Source organism: Microcaecilia unicolor, chromosome 8 (genome assembly GCF_901765095.1).
Source record: "Microcaecilia unicolor chromosome 8, aMicUni1.1, whole genome shotgun sequence".
Taxonomy (NCBI): Eukaryota; Metazoa; Chordata; class Amphibia; order Gymnophiona; family Siphonopidae; genus Microcaecilia; species Microcaecilia unicolor.
In genome coordinates this window covers 237658670-237680406 of record NC_044038.1, presented here as the reverse complement: position 1 = coordinate 237680406, position 21737 = coordinate 237658670, and the positions used below count along the sequence as shown (strand labels likewise).

Below are 21737 nucleotides of genomic sequence, written 5' to 3'. Positions count from 1 at the left end.
CAGGCAGCTCCTTGTGACTCTGGGCAAGTCACTTAACCCTTCATTGCCCCAGGTACAAATAAGTACCTGTATATAATATGTAAGCCACATTGAACCTGCTATGAGTGGGAAAGTGTGGGGTACAAATGTAACAACAACATGGAATTTGAGATTCTACATGGAATGCTGCTACTATTGAGATTCTGTTGCTACTATTTGAGAATCTACATGGAATGTTAATGTTGCTATTCCACTAGCAACATTCCATGTAGAAGCCTGCCCTTGCAGATCAGCAACGCGGCCGCGCAGGCTTCTGTTTCTGTGAGTCTGACGTCCTGCACGTACGTGTAGGATGTCAGACTCACAGAAACAGAAGCCTGCGCGGCCACATTGAGTGGCCTAGTGGTTAGAGTGGTGGGTTCGATTCCCACTGCAGGCACAGGCAGCTCCTTGTGACTCTGGGCAAATCACTTAACTCTCTCCATTGCCCCAGGTACAAATAAGTACCTGTACATAATATGTAAGCCGCATTGAACCTGCTATGAGTGGGAAAGCGCGGGGTACAAATGTAACAAAAAATTTAAAAAAAGAACACGTTCTGCCAATTATACACAAAATTTATAAAAATATATATATTTGACACAAATATTAACACACAATACACCTTGCTCATCATTTCTACATCAAAATAAACAGTCTTTGTTTTAGAATGCTAGGCAGAAAATATTCTTGGCTGTTCTGCTTCAGAAGATAATCCACATTCATTTCTTCCCTGTTGCTCTTCCAGCAGAAGCCCACAATCCTGAGCTCCCGGTGCCCCCCCCCCACTGGGGCTCCGCTTATGCTTGTTCGCCAGAGCCGCTCAGAGTGGTTGTTGTTGCCTGGTTGGCTGCCGTAGGCTCCACAGATGTTGCTGCCCCCGTCATAGTCCGAGGAGCCTGTTTGGGGAGGGTAATGGGGATGTAGGGGCCTGAGGCACAATGTTCCTTTAAATACTCCCCTCCTTTTTCTTCGTAGTCCTTCCTGGTTATCCAGCCTTCCTCGTGGTTCATGTAGTCCAGCGCCCAATCGCGAGCGCCGTACCAAGCATCCAGTATGGGATTGGATGCCAGATTGACCTGTGTGGTGGAAAATCCATGAGAGACAGAAGTGAAACAGCATGAAATTTAGAAGTCTGCTGTGATCCTATGAACACAATGATGGCAGCCAAATTTAGGCTGAGGTTTAATCCTTTCGACAGACTGCTTTTTGATTAACCAGAAAAGTGGTCTAAGAGTACAAACAGCTTAGAAGAGAATAAGAAATATATATATAAAAAAAAAAAAAATCATCATGTACATTAACTAAGGCAGGGTGTCTTGAAACGGCCTACCAGAGAGGGTCGTGCAGGGCATCATCGCTGTATCAGGTTTTGGGGCTGATGTCAAAAGCAGTGGTTGGTTAAAGGGTTAAGAAGTCAGTAAAAGACACAGCAGATGAGAGCTAGTGTTAAATCACATACTGGGATTTATAACACTGGGATCCTCAGAAGCTTAGCCGAGATTGGGTGGCAGTATAGCGCTGCGTGAGTCTGGTAGCGCTTTGGAAATGAGTAGTAGTAGTACAGCCGGTGGGGGGAGGCGGGGCTAGTGCTGCGCAGACTTCTACGGTCTGTGCCCTGACAATGGCAGATACAAATCAAGGTAAGGTATACACAAAAAGTAGCACATATGAGTTTATCTTAATGGGCAGACTGGATGCCGTCATCTACTCTGTTTATTATGTTTATACTAGTAAAAAAGGCCCGTTTCTGTAGGCAAGGAAACGGGCCTTAGGAAGGCAATTCCCCCCCCCCCCGTGCTACGGCCCCCTCGAACCCCCCCCCTTCCATGAGAGAGAGAAGGGCCGAGCCTGCACGCCTTTTACTGCTGCTGCCAGCCGCCGTAAACCCAACTTGGTAAGTGAAGATGACTTAAAATTCGGAGGGAGGAGGCCTGGAATTGAAAGGGAGGGAAGGAGACACCCTCATGCGTACAAATAGTTCCTTTGCCTGGCAACTCTGCAGCGTTCCCTTCCCTCTCACTGTTCCGCCCTCAACGTCATCACGTTTTCATGCGAGGGCGGGACAGAGAGAGATGGTTACAGAGTTAAGAACCCTTCACTGTAGTCTGCCACGGAGTCAGCTTCAGAACGTTGGAGGAGCAAATTATATCTTTTTTTTTTGTTTATTTATTTGATTAAACATTTTTTTTTTTTTAAGTTTAAAGTAATTTTATTGATAACTCAAAGTTAAGCAACACAAGATACTCAATATTGCCAACGTACAAACAATAAGATACTATGCATGAATCATACAGCTTGTAAACCGCCCTTTCCCCCCCCATCCCACCCCTCCCCTTCCCTTCCCATCCCCTCCATCCCAACCCCTGTACCACTCAATTTCCAAAGTCTCAGGAACCTTCCTGTTGCTATCCGTGTTAATTCAAGGAAGTATAATAGTACCAGTAATCCAGAACTTTTTGGCAGCCCACAGACTACGCGATTACCTTTGTACACTAGGAAAAGCAGCTTGCTATGGGGCAGAGGAGGTGGAACCCCCCCCCCCTACTCCACATCCAAAATCAACAAGCATTAATAAGTAAACTCCGACCCCTTGGGCTTAGAATCTGAAGATAAGGCATCCAAATCTGGAGAAATTGTTTTCTACGTTTAGGCGACATTTTGGAATCTCTAGCCTCCCAAGATGCTAAAAGGTGCACCTGATTACGCCAATGCCAGTAGGCGGGCGCTTCCGAAAAGGTCCAATATTGCATTATACACTTTCGAGCTACCAAACTCAGCTTTCTGCATAGCAGAGTTGCAGGAGTGCTCAAAGAGGCAAAAGCCCTTGGATGGTCTAGCAAGAACTGTCCCTTCTGTGCCCTCAATTTTATTCCCAAGCCTGATCAGAAACCCCCGGCAGAAACCCCCGGACCCGCTGCCAAAATGCTCGCACCATTGGACACTGCCACAACGCGTGGTAGAAGGAGTTATGACCCCCCCACACACACACTTAGAACAAGCAGCATTAACCGTCTCTAACACATGAGCCAAATATTCTGATCGCAGAGCAAAACACAGAAGAAACACTCCTCCGCATGAGAATCGCAAGAACCACCATCACAGAAAGATAATGGAGAAACAAAGCAAAATCAGAGGTGCTCAACCACAATTTATTGCATCAATAAAATCAAGACTCCACACGGGTCGTGTGGCCTGCTTCAGGAGTCTAATCTTAAAGCCTTGTCCAGATCAGACGCCTAAAAGCACAAATACACAGAACCTTATATGAATCACAAAACTGGGAATCACTATAAATGTTCGCTGTACTGCCTGTGTGACCGAATAGTGGCAAAATGTATACAGTACAGCGAACATTTATAGTGATTCAGCAATTTTGTGAATTGTATAATGTTCCATGTATTTGTGCTTTTAGGTAGCTGACCTGGACAAGGCTTTAAGATTAGTCTCCTGAAGCAAGACTCAGGGCCCAAACATAACCCATGTTGCATCCTGGTTATATTGTAATAATGTAATGATGGCTCCCACTTGGGAAAAAAAAGTAAACTGGAGATAATGGGTTAAGCAAAGTCCAACAAGGTATTTATTACCTTTGAGGACAATACTGAACATCCCGAGCTGCTTTCACGTCTACACGCACTTAACTTTGTCAACACTGTGGCCAACTTACTAAAGTGAAACCACCAAGCAGATTAGGACAGTTTTCACGGCCAATGTGAAAAGTGATGCACACTGGGAAGAACAAGTCAAAGCCACTTTGATGCTAGGGTCCGTATTAGGGATTGCCACCCAAGACAAAGATCTAGTTGGTATTGTGGACAGCCAAAAAAGCAAACCATGTTAGGAATTATTAAGAAAGGAATAGAAAATAAAATAAAGAATCCCTATATAATAAAACTCACCCTCAACGTTCTGAAGACACTGACGTCATTTCCGTCAAGACGGGTTCGATGTGGTGAAGCCACCAAAATCGCCAAGTCTCGGGGCCCCGCCCTCGCGTCAAACGTGATGACGTCGAGGGCGGAGCAATGGCGTCACACACCGAGGGCGGAGCAATGGCGTACGGTGCGTTCAGGAGGTGCGCAGCAATGGCGTCAGAACGACGAAGGGGTCAGTAGGTAGGTAAGGAGGGAGGGAGAAGGGGGGGGGGGGTGTTGGGGAGGAAAACCTCGAAAGTCCGTTTCATTTGCTCCAGAAACGGGCCTCTTTTACTAGTATTATATAATGCCTCTTTATCACTTCATGGTGCAATTCTGGTCGTCGCATCTCAAAAGAGATATAGCGGAAAAGACCAGAAATTGCTATTAAGGTCGACTTATCCCTGGGATCGGTAGCATTGAATCTTGCTACTCTTTGGGACTCTGCCAGGTACTTGTGACCTGCATCAGCCACTGCTGGAAAGCAGGATACTGGGCTAGATGGGGCTTTCAGTCTGACCCAGTTTGGTGAATTCTTATATTCTTTTTATAGACCTTAGCTTGGGCTCTGATGCTACAGAACTTTAAAAGTAAGCAACAAAACCAATTTTAAACTGAAAGAAGGTGACATCAGCTAAATGTGTAATGAGTCAAGAATGGAGGAGCAGCCTAATGGTTAGAGCACCAGGCTTGACAGTCAGGAAGTCCGGTTCAAATCCCACCGACACACCTTGTGATCTAGCGCAAATCACAAACCTCCACTGCCTTAGGTACAAAGATTGTGAGTCCTTCAGGCACAGGGAAATATCCAGTGTACCTGAATGTACCTCACCTTGAGCTACTACTGAAAAAAGTAAGAGCGAACTAAATAAGCAAATTAGGAATCCCAAGGGCTGGTGGACTGTCAACATCACTAGAACCCACCCCATAAAATTCAATGCATTTAGGCCCACAGACGCTAATCCATAATGGTTGAATTATGACCACAAATCACGGCTTTTCAGACCTACGGTTTCCTCCTTTCATTAAATTCATGTTCTACTCGATCGACTTTTCCCAAATAAAGTACGCATAACCCTCAGGGCTCAGCAGCAACATACATGACACTGTAAGTATACCTGTAGGCCCACTTATACCTGAAATGTTGATTTGAACGGCCTCATTTCCAGAAGTTCCCTCTGGATTCTAGCTTTCATTCCAGGAAACATCATGTTTCCACCTGTCAGGAATACATTCTGTACCAGTTCTTCCTGTACCTCCTTTGGATATCTGCAAGAAAACCGCAAAATAGCTACTTCAGTGGCGTAGCCAAGGGTGGGCTTGGGTGGGCCTGAAGTCCCACCAGCCGAAAACTCCCAACAAGTGTCCCTCCTGCATACCTTGTAAATAGCAGATCTTCACCTGCAGTGAGCAGTGACTAATACATAGTGCTCGCACCAGCCTCACAGCCTTCCCTCTGATGTATTTCTGCCTAGGCGGAAACAGGAAGCTGCATCAGAGGGAAGGCTGTGGGGCCAACATGAGCAGTGTGTATTAGTTGCTGCTTGCTGCTGGTGAAAATCTGTTATTTAAAAGGTATGTAGGACAGGGGGGGTTGTTTGAGAGACCATATGGCATGCAGGCGAGAGACGGAGAGACCAAATCACCTGCGGGACGGGGCGAGGTTCTTCTGCTCACCCATCTTGGGCCCAGGCCCACCCAAAATTGGGTGTCTGGCTACGCCACTGAGCTACTTATGTCCAAATTCTGGCTTTCAGAGTCCTCATCTCTGCCCTTTCTGGTAATAACTAATGTCAATGACCATGGGATCTTTTCAGTTCTCCACGTACGTGGATTCCCTTTGCACACAAAAAAACAGAACTTTATTTGTGACAAAAACAGCTTTCATTTTCCAAACCAAATATGGTACTCAGGGACATCAGCTTTCCAGTTGCTCTTTTTATGCTTATTTAAGAACACTCTCCTATAGTCTTTGCCCTGTCTGTCTGTCCACACATGTGAAGCATGATCATACCTGCATCTCTTTCCCTATGAAGGAAGACTAAGGAGGCTAGGGCTTTTTCAGCTTGGAGAAGAGACGGCTGAGGGGAGACATGATAGAGGTATATAAAATATTGAGTGGAGTGGAACAGGTGGATGTGAAGCGTCTGTTCATGCTTTCCAAAAATACTAGGACTAGGGAACATGCGATGAAACTACAGTGTAGTAAATTTAAAACAAATTGGAGAAAATTTTTCTTCACTCAACGCATAATTAAACTCTGGAATTCGTTGCCGGAGAACGTGGTGAAGGCGGTTAGCTTAGCAGAGTTTAAAAAGGGGTTAGACGGTTTCCTAAAGGACAAGTCCATAAACCACTACTAAATGGACTTGGGAAAAATCCACAATTCCAGGAATAACATGTATAGAATGTTTGTACGTTTGGGAAGCTTGCCAGGTGCCCTTGGCCTGGATTGGCTGCTGTCATGGACAGGATGCTGGGCTCGATGGACCCTTGGTCTTTTCCCAGTGTGGCATTACTTATGTACTTATGTAATCTTACCTTTCTCCACTGCAGCCGAATCAGTGATAACTGTAACAAATTACCAACCATGGTTTTGGAGTGGAGGAGAAGCAGGCTGCAAAGTGGGAAAGCCAAGGTTCAAGTTCTGCTTCTCCGACCGACACACTCCGTGACTTTGGACAAGTCATTTAATCCTCCACCGCCTCAATTACAAATTGGATTGCGAGCCCATCTGTGCAGGGACAATGGTACTAAACGCAATGCACCTTCAGCGTGGTTTTGGAAAAAGTGAGCAATACATCTCAAAATCCAAATCCAAGCTTAAGGCAAGACCAGGCTGGGCCAGGTCCCTCTGGGGAGAATGAGGGCTTATGTTGCTATTAGCAACTGAGGTCTCAGGTGAGCCAAGATTTGCAGGGAAAGAACGGTAACCTCAGCTAGTGGCAATTTAGGGCTTAAGCAAGGAGAGGGGGGAGTTATTAACCAGCACCTGCCTTGCATCATGCGAGCCAGTGAGGAAACCAAGGGGGACCCAGGAGGAGAAACATGCATAATTTGTGCTGTGGGTGGCGTAAGTGCTTTCCCAACATTTTTTTCGCTCCAAAATGAAATTTACTTAATTTTAATATTCACAAAATATGCACAATACAAGGGAGCGCTCCACCAAAATCCTTCCTCAGCACATCACTTTTCTTATCAGCACATTTTCAGTTCTTCCTGTGGCTCCCTCCCTCCCTCCCCCCCCCCCCCCCAGCTTGGCATACTCACCTGTCAAGTACATACTGCATAGTCTCCGCTATTCCAGCCTGTTCTTCCCCGATCAGGGATGGCTGAAAGAGGATTTCTGGTACCCGAATTCTTTCCGTCCCCAGAAACATCTGGTGGTATTCTGCCAGGTTGAATATGGGCTTTGGAGATAAAAATATTTAGCAATATGAACACTTCCTTTATTAATGGTTAATTTAGTAAAACTAAAAATTAAACTAGACCATCAAAACACTATGACCAAGAGAAGTAGTAAATAACTGAGCCACGATTAAGAAAAAAAAAGACTAATTTTCAACTGTGAGTCTTACCACTATGAAGGAATCTACGTGATCTATAAAATCCTATAGTGTTAAAGGACCACACCGAAGGTTTCGAAGATCCTCCATCTCTTAAGCCTTACACAGAGAGCCACTAGTTAAAAGATACTACTACTACTACTACTATTTAGCATTTCTATAGCGCTACAAGGCGTACGCAGCGCTGCACAAACATAGAAGAAAGACAGTCCCTGCTCAAAGAGCTTACAATCTAATAGACAAAAAATAAAGTAAGCAAATCAAATCAATTAATGTGTACAGGAAGGAGGAGAGGAGGTTACCAGTGCTTACGAGTCAAAAGCAATGTTAAAGAGGTGGGCTTTCAGTCTAGATTTAAAGGTGGCCAAGGATGGGGCAAGACGTAGGGGCTCAGGAAGTTTATTCCAGGCGTAGGGTGCAGCGAGTCAGAAGGCGCGAAGTCTGGAGTTGGCAGTAGTGGAGAAGGGAACAGATAAGAAGGATTTATCCATGGAGCGCAGTGCATGGGAAGGGGTGTAGGGAAGGACGATCTATACTTCAAACATGTCATCGGCTTCCAATTTGTGAGTGGGAATAATTTAAATGTCCTGATGCTGATTTTCAAAGCGATTCACCAAAACAGCTTCAACATCTGTTATACTATGTCCCTGGAAGAGATTTAAAATCTTCTAAAGGTGATCTGCTAGCAATCCCCCTCAATAAAAATGATGAGGAAAAGCTGTTGGCAAGTTGAGCACTCTCTCTCGTGGCCCCTAAACTATGGGATAGCCTCTTGCTTGAAGGATGGACGGAACAGGACTTGTTAAAATTCAGAGCCAGAGTAGGGGTAAGATGATGGTTATCTGTGCTGTCTATTATGGTACTGTTTGTATTGTACTGACATTTATCATATTTATGTTATATGATTATTTTATAGTGCTACTAAATGTGCATGTTTTAGATTCTGTTCCATGTTATTAGGTTTAAATTTGCCATTTGCACGTTTACCTTATTGATCAAAATTATGCTTATATTTGGTCATTTTACTATTGAAATTGTAAAATGTATGTTAAACTGTACCAGCTGTACACCACCTTGGCTGAATCTCTTCATAAAGGTGGTTAATAAATCCCAATCAATCATCAAATAAAATAAAAAGTATGGGCTATCAGTGGGGATGGGGTGAGGTTTCAGTTACTGTCACATCTTGTATTGTCAAGTGTTCATTTTTACGTTGGAGATTTTATATTGTCTGTTGCTCTATAATGATTTTTTTTCCATTAATTTTCTGTAGTGTAAAGTTCCTTGAATGGTATTTGCACCAAAGAGGGGGTATATAATTTTTTTTTTTTTTTTTTAAATGCTGTTCGGAAGACCTTTCATTTTAACTAACTGTTCCTAATCACTGAAACCAGAGTAGAGAGCTGCACGGGAACGGGGTTTGCGGGAATCCCGCGGAATTCCCGCAGGGACGGAAGCAGTTCTGCGGGGTTTCTGTGGAAGTGTAAGCTGCACTGCATCAGCCTCTCATCTACCGAGTACCTTGAGTGCTGTCTCCTCCTCCTCCTCTTCCTCCTTGCTTTAACAGCACAAATGTGGAAAGTCTTCCGTTAAGGAGGTGGTAGAGATACAAATGATAATGGAATTCAAGAAGACTTGGGATGAACACAGAGGATCTCTAATTAGAAAATGGAAGTTATAAAAATCCTAACCTTAAATGGCTGCATGTGTGTGGATGTGTCAAGTGACGCTTAGATGGCGACTCTGGCTGTGATTAACTAGGGCCGATACCGGGCAGACTTGTATGGTCTGTGTCTAATATATGGCAGTCTGGTTTAGGATGGGCTAGAAAGGGCTTAGACAGCAACTTCAGTGGCTGGAACATAAGGACAGTGCTGGTCAGAATTTTACAGTCTGTATCCCACAAATGAGAAGACGAATAGACTGGAGTGGGCTTCAACGAGAACTCCAGCAGTTGGAACATAAGTATAGGGCCAGATAGACTTCTATGGTCAATGTTCCAGAAACACAAAAGAAAGTATATAATATCACACTCGTTGATTTAATCATGAATTGATAATGAGTGTGACTATTGGGCAGACTGGATGGACCGTTCAGGTCTTTATTTGCTGTCACTTACTATGTTACAATTAATCCTCTTTGCTCCTATGCTGATGTGCAGACCTCAGGTCTGACACCTGACCTACTGGCATGTGCATGTGGTGACCTCTCAGCACACAGTGCCAGAAATCAGAGACAAATCTTACATGTGTACACCAGAGTGTTCTAAGTTTCAGCTTCCAATCCTTCCTTGCCTACAGTGATGTGGCTCAAATTCAGAGAGAGACTGAGGGAGCTGACCAGAATTTTCTTTTATGTGCCATTAAATTCTTGCAGGGATGGGTGGGGATGGGTTCGATTCTTGCGGGGACGGGTTGTGATGGGTTAAATTTTTGCGGAGATGGGTGGGGTTGGGTAAGATTCCAGTGGGGACGAGTGGGGACGGGTGAGATTCTAGCAGGGACGGGCGGGGATGGGTAAGGTTTCTGTCCCCGTGCAACTCTCTAAACCAGAGTCTCTTCCAGACTTAATAGTCAAAAGCAGTTTCCACTGTGCACAATACTGTTTAAGCCTATTTTCATCCCAATTAAAAACAAGTAAGTGACCCTTCTCTCCCATACCTGTACTGGGGTAACCGGCTTCTCCACTTCCACCTGCTCTTCTGGAAACAGTGGGTCCAGTTCGTTCATACTTTCTATGTCCTCCAAAGATGGCTCGCCTCCTATCTGTTCCAAGTCAGGGGTCTGAGAGCAAACAGGACAAACTTAGTTTTTCATTACCAGCAGAGGGCAAAAATTGAAAACCTGTGAAACTGCAAATAAATTTTCAACAAGAAAAACATGCAACCGAGTTTCCCTTTTGAAAATTCAGATTGCAAACAAACCACAGGTAATTTTGTACTCACGCATGAATCAGGGCAAAGTGCAAGTATGCATAGACAGCAATAACCTACATGGAGCAGCAGATGCAACCCTGACCACCTTTCTGCACACACTAGATGGACAATGCTACCTTTACCTGCCATCACTTACTATGTTATGGAATGGAACAGGTGGATGTGAAGCGTCTGTTCAGACTTTCCAAAAATACTAGGACTAGGGGGCATGCGATGAAACTACAGTGTAGTAAATTTAAAACAAATCTGAGAAAATATTTCTTCACCCAACGTGTAATTAAACTCTGGAATTCGTTGCCAGAGAACATGGTGAAGGCGGTTAGCTTAGCAGAGTTTAAAAAGGGGTTAAATTGTTTCCTAAAGGACAAGTCCATAAACCGCTACTAAATGGACTTGGGAAAAATCCACAATTCCAGGAATAACATGTATAGAATGTTTGTACATTCGGGAAGCTCGCCAGGTGCCCTTGGCCTGGATTGGCCGCTGTCGAGGACAGGATGCTGGGCTCGATGGACCCTTGGTCTTTTCCCAGTGTGGCATTACTTATGTACTTATATGTCACTATGGTGCTCATTTTCAAAGCACTTAGATGTACAAAGTTACAAAGAGGCATGTTTTCAAAGCACTTAGACTTACAAAGGTCTACAGTAACTTATGCAACTTTGTAAGTCTAAGTACTTTGAAAATATACGCCTCTACATATCTTATAAGGAACAGGAGATTTTCTAAATATCACTAGTCATTTTCATTATTTCAGAATGTCAATCTTTAAAAAAATGTTTTATGGGAAATTGCAAAAGAACATCATTCTACTGAGGAACAGTCCATGTCAATCCAGAAAATTTGAAGCATGACTGGAACAGAAGCGCTGCATTTCCATTCAAAGTAACTCATGGTACACTTAGCTCTAAGCTCAGTTTGTTTTTCATTATTCAGTACGAATGCCGCTCACTATCTCCTCCACCCAAATCATCACACACCTGCTTTCCACCAAAACATCTATTTTCATTGTAAATATCAATAGACACGGGTACTTAAATGCCGCGGAAAGGAATTTCAACTGTTCCTTTTTCAACAGATAGAGGTTGGCTGTCACTCTGACCTGTCACAAACAACTTACCTCTTCTTGAGACACATTTAGGAGAAGACCACAGACTGACAAATTGATCTGGGTTGTAATTCAGTGAGTGACCACAGGGTGGCTTACCTCTGGCTTGCTGTCCACCACATCAACCTCAATATTGACTTCAGCCTGTAGGATCTTCTGCTTGGTTTGTTCAATGGCCAGGCCCAGCTTATGAATGTATGACTGCAGTTCCTCTGCAGAATCCATGTTCAGTTCTATCAAGGCTTTGTGAAACTGGTCCACATGACCATCTTCCAGAAGTTCCTGAAAACAGAACATCCCAATGAAAGGCCGAGGCAAAAAATATTTGCCCAAGTTCTCCGACATAAGAACATAAGAATAGCCATACTGGGTCAGACCAATGGTCCATCTAGCCTAGTATCCTGCTTCTAGCAGTGGCCAATCCAGGTCACAAGTACCTGGCAAAAACTCAATTAGTAGCACCATTCCCAGGGCAAGTGGTGGCTTCCCCCATGTCTACCTCAACAACAGACTATGGACGTTTCCTCCAGGAACTTGTCCAAACCTTTTTTAAACCCAGATACACTAACCACTACTGATGGTTCTACTCTGAATGAAGAGCTGGGAACTTAGTAATGTTCACTTTGGAAACAAAAAGATGTAAGGGGAAGAACACTTAAATGTGTGCTGTACCAGTGAATCTATTCACACATGCGACTTGTGAGGGCCAAGTGCTATGACCATCTTTCACCACTGACTTCCTCTGGCTTAGCATTTACAGTTTAAGATTCTTATTCTGACCTCTGATCTTTCATTGTGGCAGCCCTTCTTACTTTGCCTCTCTTCTTAACCCCTTACGCCCCCACCAAGACTCTTTTGTTCCCTGAAAAACTGGTGCTTGTATATTCCTTTTCCTAGGAATGCCACGTTGGAGACCACCAGGAACAGTGTCTTCTATTTCACTGCTCCATCACTATGGAATACTCTCCCCCCTCAGGTTTGCTTGGAGCATCCCTACCTCAAATTTCAAGCTGCCCTTAAGACACACTTGTTTGAAAAGGCTTTTGGAGATATCATTAACAGTGGCGGGATGCTGAGGTTCCACCGACCCAAGTTCCTTTTGTCCGTTAAGTTTTAGGTAGAGAATGACACGGTTACTGTGGCAAACCACAGTAAACCCTTGGTAACGGTAACACTGCAATCAGAATTACTGTGGATACGGAAACAAAACTGTTTGTAGCTTGGGGCCACCCGCTGTGTCCTGTGGCATCAAGGTTGTGGTTTGGTAAGGATGACTAGCACTCATTCAAACACAATGCAGTCTTTCCATGTACACACTGGCTCGGCAATGAAAAAGTGTGTTACCTGCACAAAAAGCAGCCTGTCCAGTCTCTCTTGGTCAAGCTGTAGCTTCTCTTCCCTGCGACGGGCATTGAGCTCCTGCAGCCGACGCAGTTGCTGCTGCCGCCTCTCCTGTTTCTCTTCTGATGTCAGGGCACTGCCCAGGAGTTTGTTAGAGAAGGGTAGCTGCATCTTATGCACGTTATTTTCATAGTACTCCGGGGACCTCCACTTCTGAAGTTCTACAGAGTTAAAATGTTCAATTAGTTCACCACAGGAATAACAATTTAGACCTGCTTCCATTTCTTGGTGGTGGTGGTCAGCGTGTTTATTTGAGGAAGTGGTATGGTGAAACTGGGGACTTTCATGCTTTGTAATGCTGTCCTATGACACTTTTCTTCCCTTCAGTGTATTTCCCTTCTTTGGCCAGCAGGAGGTGTTTGACCTCTGCATTATCCCCCCAGATTGTATGTAGTGCGCCTAGAGATCTGCGCCGGAATTCAGGCGGATTCTATAACAATGCGTGTAACTGGCTTTACAAGCTAATTAGCATTGATAACAACACTTAAGCAGTAATTGGCAGTAATTAGAATTTACGTGCACAACTCGCTAAGCGTATTCTGTAACATACTGTGCCTAACTTCGAACGCACGCAGACAAAAAGGGGCGTGGTTATGGGCGTTTCGTGGACATTCCATAAATTTACATGTGTATTTATAGAATATGGCCCTCTGCACCGGGATTTACGCCATTTTTTCGTTGGTGTAAATGGATGCGTGTAGTTTTAGGCGCTGGGATATCAACTAAGCGTATTCTATATACTGTGGCTAAATCTAGGCGCCATTTATAGAATACTCTTCGGTGGAAATGTTTTCCTTGTGGATCTTTTAGGCATCATATATAGAATCCCCCCCCCCCCCCCCCCCCCCCATAGCTTTCCATCGTCATCTTCTCTCCTGATTACAGAGAAAACATACACACATACAAACCAACACAAAAACATACATGCACACACAACTCCCTCTCAGCATACACACTCTCGCATGCGGGTGGCATTTACATGCATAGAGGTTGGAGAATTCCATGAGCTATGCTCTGCATACTTTCCCCACTTGTTTTTAAATATTCCCTATTCCAACACACCAGAGCTTCTGGTACTCTGCAAATCACAGGCCCCAAATTCAGCAACTAGATGTCGGTACTGAACCATGACTGGGATCCCAAACACCTATCAAAACAGGTCACAATGGTCTTCCTGGACAGTAACTAGCCACCGCCAACCTACTAGAACCAACTTAGTTGGTTTCGAGCAAACTCTTCCTTTGTCCTTATCTTGTAGGACAGATTAGTAGGGCATGAAAAAGGAGGCAAATGAGTGGAAACTTGGATGTGAAATGGGTTTTAGTCCAAACATCAATGAAAACCAGCTATAATTATCTCTCACGACAGGGGTAAACAAGGCGCCAACAATTAGGCACTAAGAATGCAAGTGAATGACCAGAATAACGGCATTATGTGCAGAAAAAATTCAAATATTCTAGCCATGCACTACTCTATAAAATGGCAGCTATACGCATTGCTGCATAGTTTGAAGAGTTGCACGGGAATGGGACTTTTGGGAATCCCGCATATATGGAAGAAGTTGCCACGGGACTCCAGAACGAGGCTTGGAATGCATTGAGGCTATGGCACAGCTGCCTAGCGTGAGGAGTGTTGTGCACACCACCAATAAAGTTGATTGAACAATAAGTTCACTGTTAGTAGGTCTCCAGGGAGGGGCGGGGCAGGGAGGGTAAGTGGGAGGTGGGCTGGGTTCTTGGGCAGGGGGGTAGTAGAGGGGTGAAAATGGGAAAATGCTCAAGAGGAAATGTTACCTTCAGGATATGACTGGCGGGACTGGTTACTCCTGTATGTATATGCTGTCAGAGAACACCGCAAGAGTAGTACAAGATACTTGTGAAAGTTTGTACATGTCGACCTGTAAGTGGCTGTTTGATTTTGCATGTTGGTTGCTGTTAAAGTACATTTCCCTTGTCACAATAAAAATTTTTATAAAAAAAAAAAAAAAAAGGAATGCATTGAGGCCACTGGAGAACCAGACTGAGGCTTGGAATACTCATTGGCTGAACAGTGAATATCATCCAAAAAACTATGGGAGACTGTTGGGGGGGGGAGACTGTTGGGGTTGGGAGGAAACAAGAGGGCTGTGAGGAAGTAAATAATAGAGTTGACTTCTGCAGGAAAGGGTGGGGGTTATTTTTCATCTGAAAAATTTGATAGGAGTGTCTCTATATTTTGGAAGACTTCACTGACTTCCTATAAAAGCATGCATTGCTTTCAAATCCGTTTTTATATTTGAGGTCTTGTATGGTAATGCTTCTGAATTGCTTATTCAAATGTTTCCTGGTCTTTTTTTCCTCTTCATCAAGATCGTGCAAGTCTTTATTGTTGAAACTTCCTGCATTTAATGGCATTCAATTAAAACACCATTTTGAGGCCTTGTTCTCTTCTCGGGCACTTACAATCTGGAATGCTCTTCCTATGCAAATTCGTTCTGAGATGAATTACACACGCCTACGCAAACAAATTAAAACATTTTTTGTTCAATAAATTTTAGGTTGTATTTTAATATTTTATGTAATTTTGTAATTCCTTACTTTGTATTGAGTTATCTTATTTTGTTAACCGCCTTGAACCTCTTGCTTGGACTAGTAAGGTCTATAAACTGCAGATTAGATGGAATAGATCTTGGATTACATTTCATTGGGGATGGATGAAATTTTTGTCCCCATGCAACTCTCTAGTTTGAAGACAGGCATACTTATGGCTGGAGTAAACAATTATACAAGTATATTATAAAACACTATAATTTCCTTGTATTTTTTAATCTAGGTGTGAGCATTTACAGCAGCTCTATGGCCGATGGTTGCTCCTAATATTTGCTCTGCTATATCAGTATTCCATAAAAAGCAATAGGTACCTACTTTCCCACCTGAAAACAGACACCATATTTATAGAACTACCCCCCCCCCCCCCCCCCAAGGTGCTTTTGATATCTACCTTCAAAGTAATCCTCGGCAACATAGCTGTGTTCATGTAGGATTTCTTCCATGCGGCTCAGCGTGATGGCTGCAAAATGTCCCGGATACTTGAGCTGCAGCAGGCGCTGAAGGTACGTGGCAGCTTGGCTTCCTCCTAGATTGATACGTTTGCAGTTCATCGCTTCCACCCTACAAGTGAGCATCCCCAACACAGAAAAACGAGCTGTGAAAATCCCAGACACAGCCCCCAAAATTGCATGATTCCAAGGGCAACCGTTGCCTGCAAAAATACTACTGCAATCAAAGTGTGTTTTCTTGTGCAGTTCAGAATATTTGTTATCAGCACAGTCTGCAAAATTAACTTACCTAGACTTGGAATACTCTTCTTTATTTCTTCCAGAAAATTAAATTCCAAATTTTACTGAAAGAAATAAAAAAAAGCTCTTAAATTCAAGCTTGAGAAACATTTTACTCTAATCTGAAATGTATCAGGCTGAAAATCTTGGTAAAAATAACATTTCTATCTTATTCAGGGATGTAGTGTGCTGAAAATACAGGAAATTGAACATTAAAGAATGCTGAATCAACCGAGGCAGATGTATGATGGCATAAAGCAATATATACAACATAAAAATATCGGCTTGTTAAAAATGTATACTTTTCTCTATCTTAGAATGATCTTTGAGGGTGTGGCAAAGCTATCTACATCTTGGCCTCCTAACGAATTGTCATGAAAGTTGCAGCATAAGCGTGAAGCCCTCCAAAAAGCTGAGCTTCAATATCTAGATGAATCCGGGAGGGAGTCAGAATGCCCCCAAATTTAAGGAAAATCAGTTTACAAATAAGTATGTTAACAGTATCATAGAAAATACTCCGGCTGTTTGCATCTTGTGGGGAAGCTACATTTTAGAGACAAGATGAAAGGGATGGGCATTTTTGAAATTGAATGCTACTAGTGCATATTCATCTTACCTGATCAGCTGATACCATCGCCAGCATATTCTGTACTTTGGGTACTTGAAAGAATAGGAATTTTGTTGTTCTGTGCTGTTTTGAGTGTTTAAGTGCTTAACTTTCCTTTTTTTTTTTTTTTTTTAATTCTATTTTGCTGGCCTCCCACTTAGTCAACTCTCCCCTCTCCAGTCGGTTCAAAACTCTGCTGCCCGTCTCGTCTTCCGCCAGGGTCGCTTTACTCATACTACCCCTCTCCTCAAGACCCTTCACTGGCTCCCTCTCCGTTTTCGCATCCTGTTCAAACTTCTTCTACTAACCTATAAATGTATTCACTCTGCTGCTCCCCAGTATCTCTCCACACTCGTCCTTCCCTACACCCCTTCCCGTGCACTCCGCTCCATGGATAAATCCTTCTTATCTGTTCCCTTCTCCACTACTGCCAACTCCAGACTTCGCGCCTTCTGTCTCGCTGCACCCTACGCCTGGAATAAAGTTCCTGAGCCCCTACGTCTTGCCCCATCCTTGGCCACCTTTAAATCTAGACTGAAAGCCCACCTCTTTAACATTGCTTTTGACTCGTAACCACTTGTAACCACTCGCCTCCACCTACCCTCCTCTCTTCCTGTTCACATTAATTGATTTGATTTGCTTACTTTATTTATTTTTTGTCTATTAGATTGTAAGCTCTTTGAGCAGGGACTGTCTTTCTTCTATATTTGTGCAGCGCTGCGTACGCCTTGTAGCGCTATAGAAATGCTAAATAGTAATAGTAGTAGTAGTAGGATGGGCATTTTTATGTGGTAGATTTCTAATCTGCACAGCTAAACTGCTTTGTTAAAATAGTACACATACTAAAATCTCATGGGAACAGCTCAACTGTGGCTTGCCTGTGAAAGGCTGGGGTAGGGAGCAGAGTTCTGGGTCTTTCAGGAGGCCTTCAGCGATCAGGATACAGAACCCAGCCTCTTATCTAGAGCATTTTTACTTGCGCAGCCATTAAAAGCAGGGGAATGTGACCAGTTAAATCAATTTAGCATGCACTAAAATTTTTAAACATTTGCTAATAGTGCATCTTAATTATTCAGTGTGAATTAAAATCAGTTTAGCACATACTAAAAATGGGTGAAATGAACAACAACAAAAAAAAAAACCACATATGCAAAAAAACTGCAAAAGTTTTGTGAGAAAAATAAAAATAAAATTCTTCTCGTTTCTTGTCTGTGCACATCCTTAGTCTCCATGATGATTCTTCAGCAGCAAGGAATAAGACATCATTTAAATACATAATTTCATATAGAGAAAATGAGGTTTAAGGCCCTATAGATGCATTAGCATTTTTAAAGCGTGTTAACCGTGTACATGCCTACAACATCCCTATAGGCACCTACAAGGTTAATACGCATGCTAATTGTAGGCGTGTTAAAAATGCTAACACGACTTAGTAAACAGGGGCCTAAGGTTTTTCTCCCCTTCTGTGTTTTTTTTGGAAATCACATTTAGTAAAGCAGATCCAAAAACATCAATGTCACATTCCACTCAAAAGAACGATTGTGATCTCAGAAATGTCCTATAAGAAAAACACCATGTGATTCGGTTTAACTTTCCCCAGAAAGAAGAGTTGTAACTCACCTCCCCTTTAACACTGGCAGGATATGGGTACACTGATATCCTGACGAGATGATTAGACCGCTATGAGGCGCATCCTTTTTTCTGTTGTGATAAAAGCTGTACAAGCTGTCAACTCCATAGGAGACTTTTGGGACTTGATAGCACTCGAACAACAGCTCCGACATCATCTGCCTTGCATACAGAGAATTGCACAGTGCTTCTGTTAACACAATCGGATGGTCTACACAACCCTGATGGTGGCAAGAAAAAAAAAAAGACATACTGAAGAAAATGGCTGGTAAATGTGAAGAGTTAGAAGTTCTCTGGATGATGCTTCATCGCTGCATGGGATTATGTCAAGCCAGCAATGCGTCACTAACTTCTCTAGCTCTGCTTTACTTGGCCAACACTAGAGTCATAAAACCAAGTACTAATGGAATCCAGGAAACTCTGAGCTCAACGGTCCATTTGGAAGAGATACCCTGGCACAGAAGATAAGCAGAGTTACTTACCTGTAATGGGGTTTTCCATGGACAACAGAATAAATCAGCCATATATAGGATTGAAGAAATGCATCAGATACAACAAAATATGAGCGTTGTTGAGGTTTGTGTCCCATGCTTAGGGCCAAGCCATTTCTTGCTGTGTTAGTGATGTTGCAGACGACATCAACGGCTCTGATATCAGCACAATTTTGGGAGGGGGGCTTGCAAGGGTTCCACAGCTCCTGAGGGAGGGGGTGCCGTCTTTGGTGAGGGGAATGTCCATCATGGAGAGAGCCCAGGCAAACAGGGGCTAAGGCTGAAAACGGTGAAGCAAGCTAGAAGGCGAAGCATGAACCTGTAGTGTGCGGGGTGGCTGGTTGGAAGGAAGCTCCTGGGAGTTTAAAAAGTCCCTGAGGACCTGTTATCAATAAGCTTATGGGACATATCAGCACAGTGGAGGCCTGGTATCCACAAGGTGGGTTGGTCCTAATTATCAGAAACAAACCTTGTGGGAAATCAGCATCACAGGCAGCTCCTTGTGATCTGGGCAAGTCACTTAACCCTCCATTGCCCCAGGTACAAATAAGTACCTGTATACAATATGTAAGCCGCATTGAGCCTGCCATGAGTGGGAAAGCGCGGGGTACAAATAAAATAAAATTTAAAAAAACAAACATCTTTTTGTTCCACCTGGTGCACGTCTTGAATCCTATATGTAGCTGATGCCTCATGCGTGTCCTAGGAGACTAATGTTGGTTTTGCATAAATTGGCAAGTGAACTTTCACAAGCCAGGCAGAACCACTGGGGCCACAGTTCCTGAAACCTTTTGCCCCACACAGCATCAATGAATAGGTAACCTGGGGGTCAGGGATAGAGGCTGGCTGGCTTATCTTCCATACCCCATTAAAAAAACAAAGATACTCAGCAGTCTCTAGCATAGGTGCACTGTAGAACAAATTCAGGTAGTTGCTGGGCTGTGGGTGAAACCAAAACGGTACAGTTATTAAAGATTTGAAACCTCACACTTGACTCACAAGGGATGGAGAGATTTTGGATTTAGCTGAAGGCGAGTTACACTAAGGTACAGTAGGAATGATCCTGGTCCCAGCAGGCTTAAGATCAAGGTTCGTACCTGAATCAATGAAGGGGCTCAATTACTTGCTCACGACCACAAAAAGCCAGAGTGCGATTTGAACCCCCCTCCTTCCCTGGTTCTCAGGCAACTGCTCTCGCACAGCAGACAGTGAACCAGCAGGCGCTGACCGATCACAACTACTATAAATCACTTCTATAGCGCTACCAGTCGTACGCAGCGCTTTACAATCGAACATGAAGACAGTCCCTGCTCAAAAGAGCTTACAATCTAAATCAGGACAAACAGACAGGACCAAAAAGGAGAAGGGAAGGCAGTGGCGTACCAAGGGGAGGAGGGGCGATGGGGGCGGTCCGCCCTGGGTAGGGTTACCATATGGCTCCAGAAAAAGGAGGACGGATTGAGCCAGCCGGGTTTTACTTCCATTGCTTTCAATGGAAGTAATTGAGCCAGCCGGGTTTTACTTCCATTGCTTGGAAAGCAATGGAAGTAAAACCCGGCTGGCTCAATCCGTCCTCCTTTTTCTGGAGCCATATGGTAACCCTAGCCCTGGGTGCGCACCACTGGGGGGGGGGGGGGGGTGCCGCGCGCCTGTCAGCTCTTCGTTTTCATGCTCCCTTTGCCCTGGAACAGGTTACTTCCTGTTCCGGGGCAGAGGGAGCATGAAAATGAAGAGCCGGCAGGCAGGCAGGCAGGCAGGCAGGCAGGCGGCACACCCCCCCCCCCAGCGGCGTGCACCCGGGGGGGGGGGGGGGAGGGTTCTTTCGCCGGGGGGGGGGGGCGCATCGGCGATCCGCCCTGGGTGTCAGTCCCCCTAGGAACGCCACTGAGGGAAGGCCAGACAGAAGGACACATAAGGATAAAAGTGACGTCAGGAGTCAAAAGCAGCATCAAACAGGTAGACCTTTAGCTCGGATTTGAAGGCAGCCAGGGACGGAGCTAGATGTAACGGCTCAGGAAGTTTATTCCAGGCATAAGGGAATCCCTGCAGGGGAATGGGCCTGGGTAAAAACCGGATTCCCCGGATCTGCCTATGGCCATCCGTTTCTTTACCTGCGAGGCCACCCCCAGGTGCTGGAAGACGTAGTCAAAGACCAGCTCCTGCAGCTCCAGGTTCACCACCACGTTGCGGTCGAAGGGGCTCTTGAGCAGCCACCGCAGGGGCTCCAGGTTGGGGATGTCGTTGCCGATCTGCGTCAGGCTGCGGGACGCGCCCCGGCTGCGCGCGGCCAGGGAGCGGAAGAGCAGCAGCGGCTCGGGCTCGGCCCCGGGACAGGCCCAGCCCGCGCGCACCTGCAGCGAGCCGTTGTCCAGGACCAGCGGCACCGGGTGGGGGATCCGCAGGGCCGGGCTGGGCTCCAGGAACGGGTCGGGCACCGCGCGACTCTCCCGAAAGTGATGCACGTTGGAAGCCGGCGCTGGGGCGGCCATCTTGGCCTCTGAGAGTCCTGCGGTGAAAAGTGTCCGGGCGGAAATCGAGGGTGGGAACTTTGGTTCCGTCCTAAAAATCGTTCCGCCCTGAGAACTAAAGCTCGAAAAGCCTGCAGGATACTTCAAAAGTGCTGGTGGGGACAGTGAAGGGCTTGCCCATGTACTCGCTTTGCAGTGCTCCCTTTTCTGGATCCTGACTCTAAAAAAAAACAAAACCTTCCTAAAGAAGAAATTCTTGTATTTTCAGAGCTGTCAAATTT

The 21737-nt window shown here is 44.6% G+C and overlaps 1 protein-coding gene across 1 annotated transcript; it reads right to left on the bottom strand.

Moving 5' to 3' along the window:
* Nucleotides 1-623: 623 nt before the first annotated feature.
* Nucleotides 624-21501, bottom strand: ACTR5 (actin related protein 5). Its single transcript, XM_030213063.1, has 9 exons — nt 21100-21501; nt 18489-18718; nt 15925-16094; nt 12889-13106; nt 11644-11826; nt 10162-10284; nt 7206-7345; nt 5072-5204; nt 624-1097 (listed from the first exon to the last, which is right to left on the bottom strand). Exons 1-9 carry the CDS (start codon nt 21475-21477, stop codon nt 819-821), a joined length of 1854 nt encoding a protein of 617 aa, XP_030068923.1. The 5' UTR covers nt 21478-21501; the 3' UTR covers nt 624-818.
* Between the last annotated feature and the right edge of the window lie 236 nt (nt 21502-21737).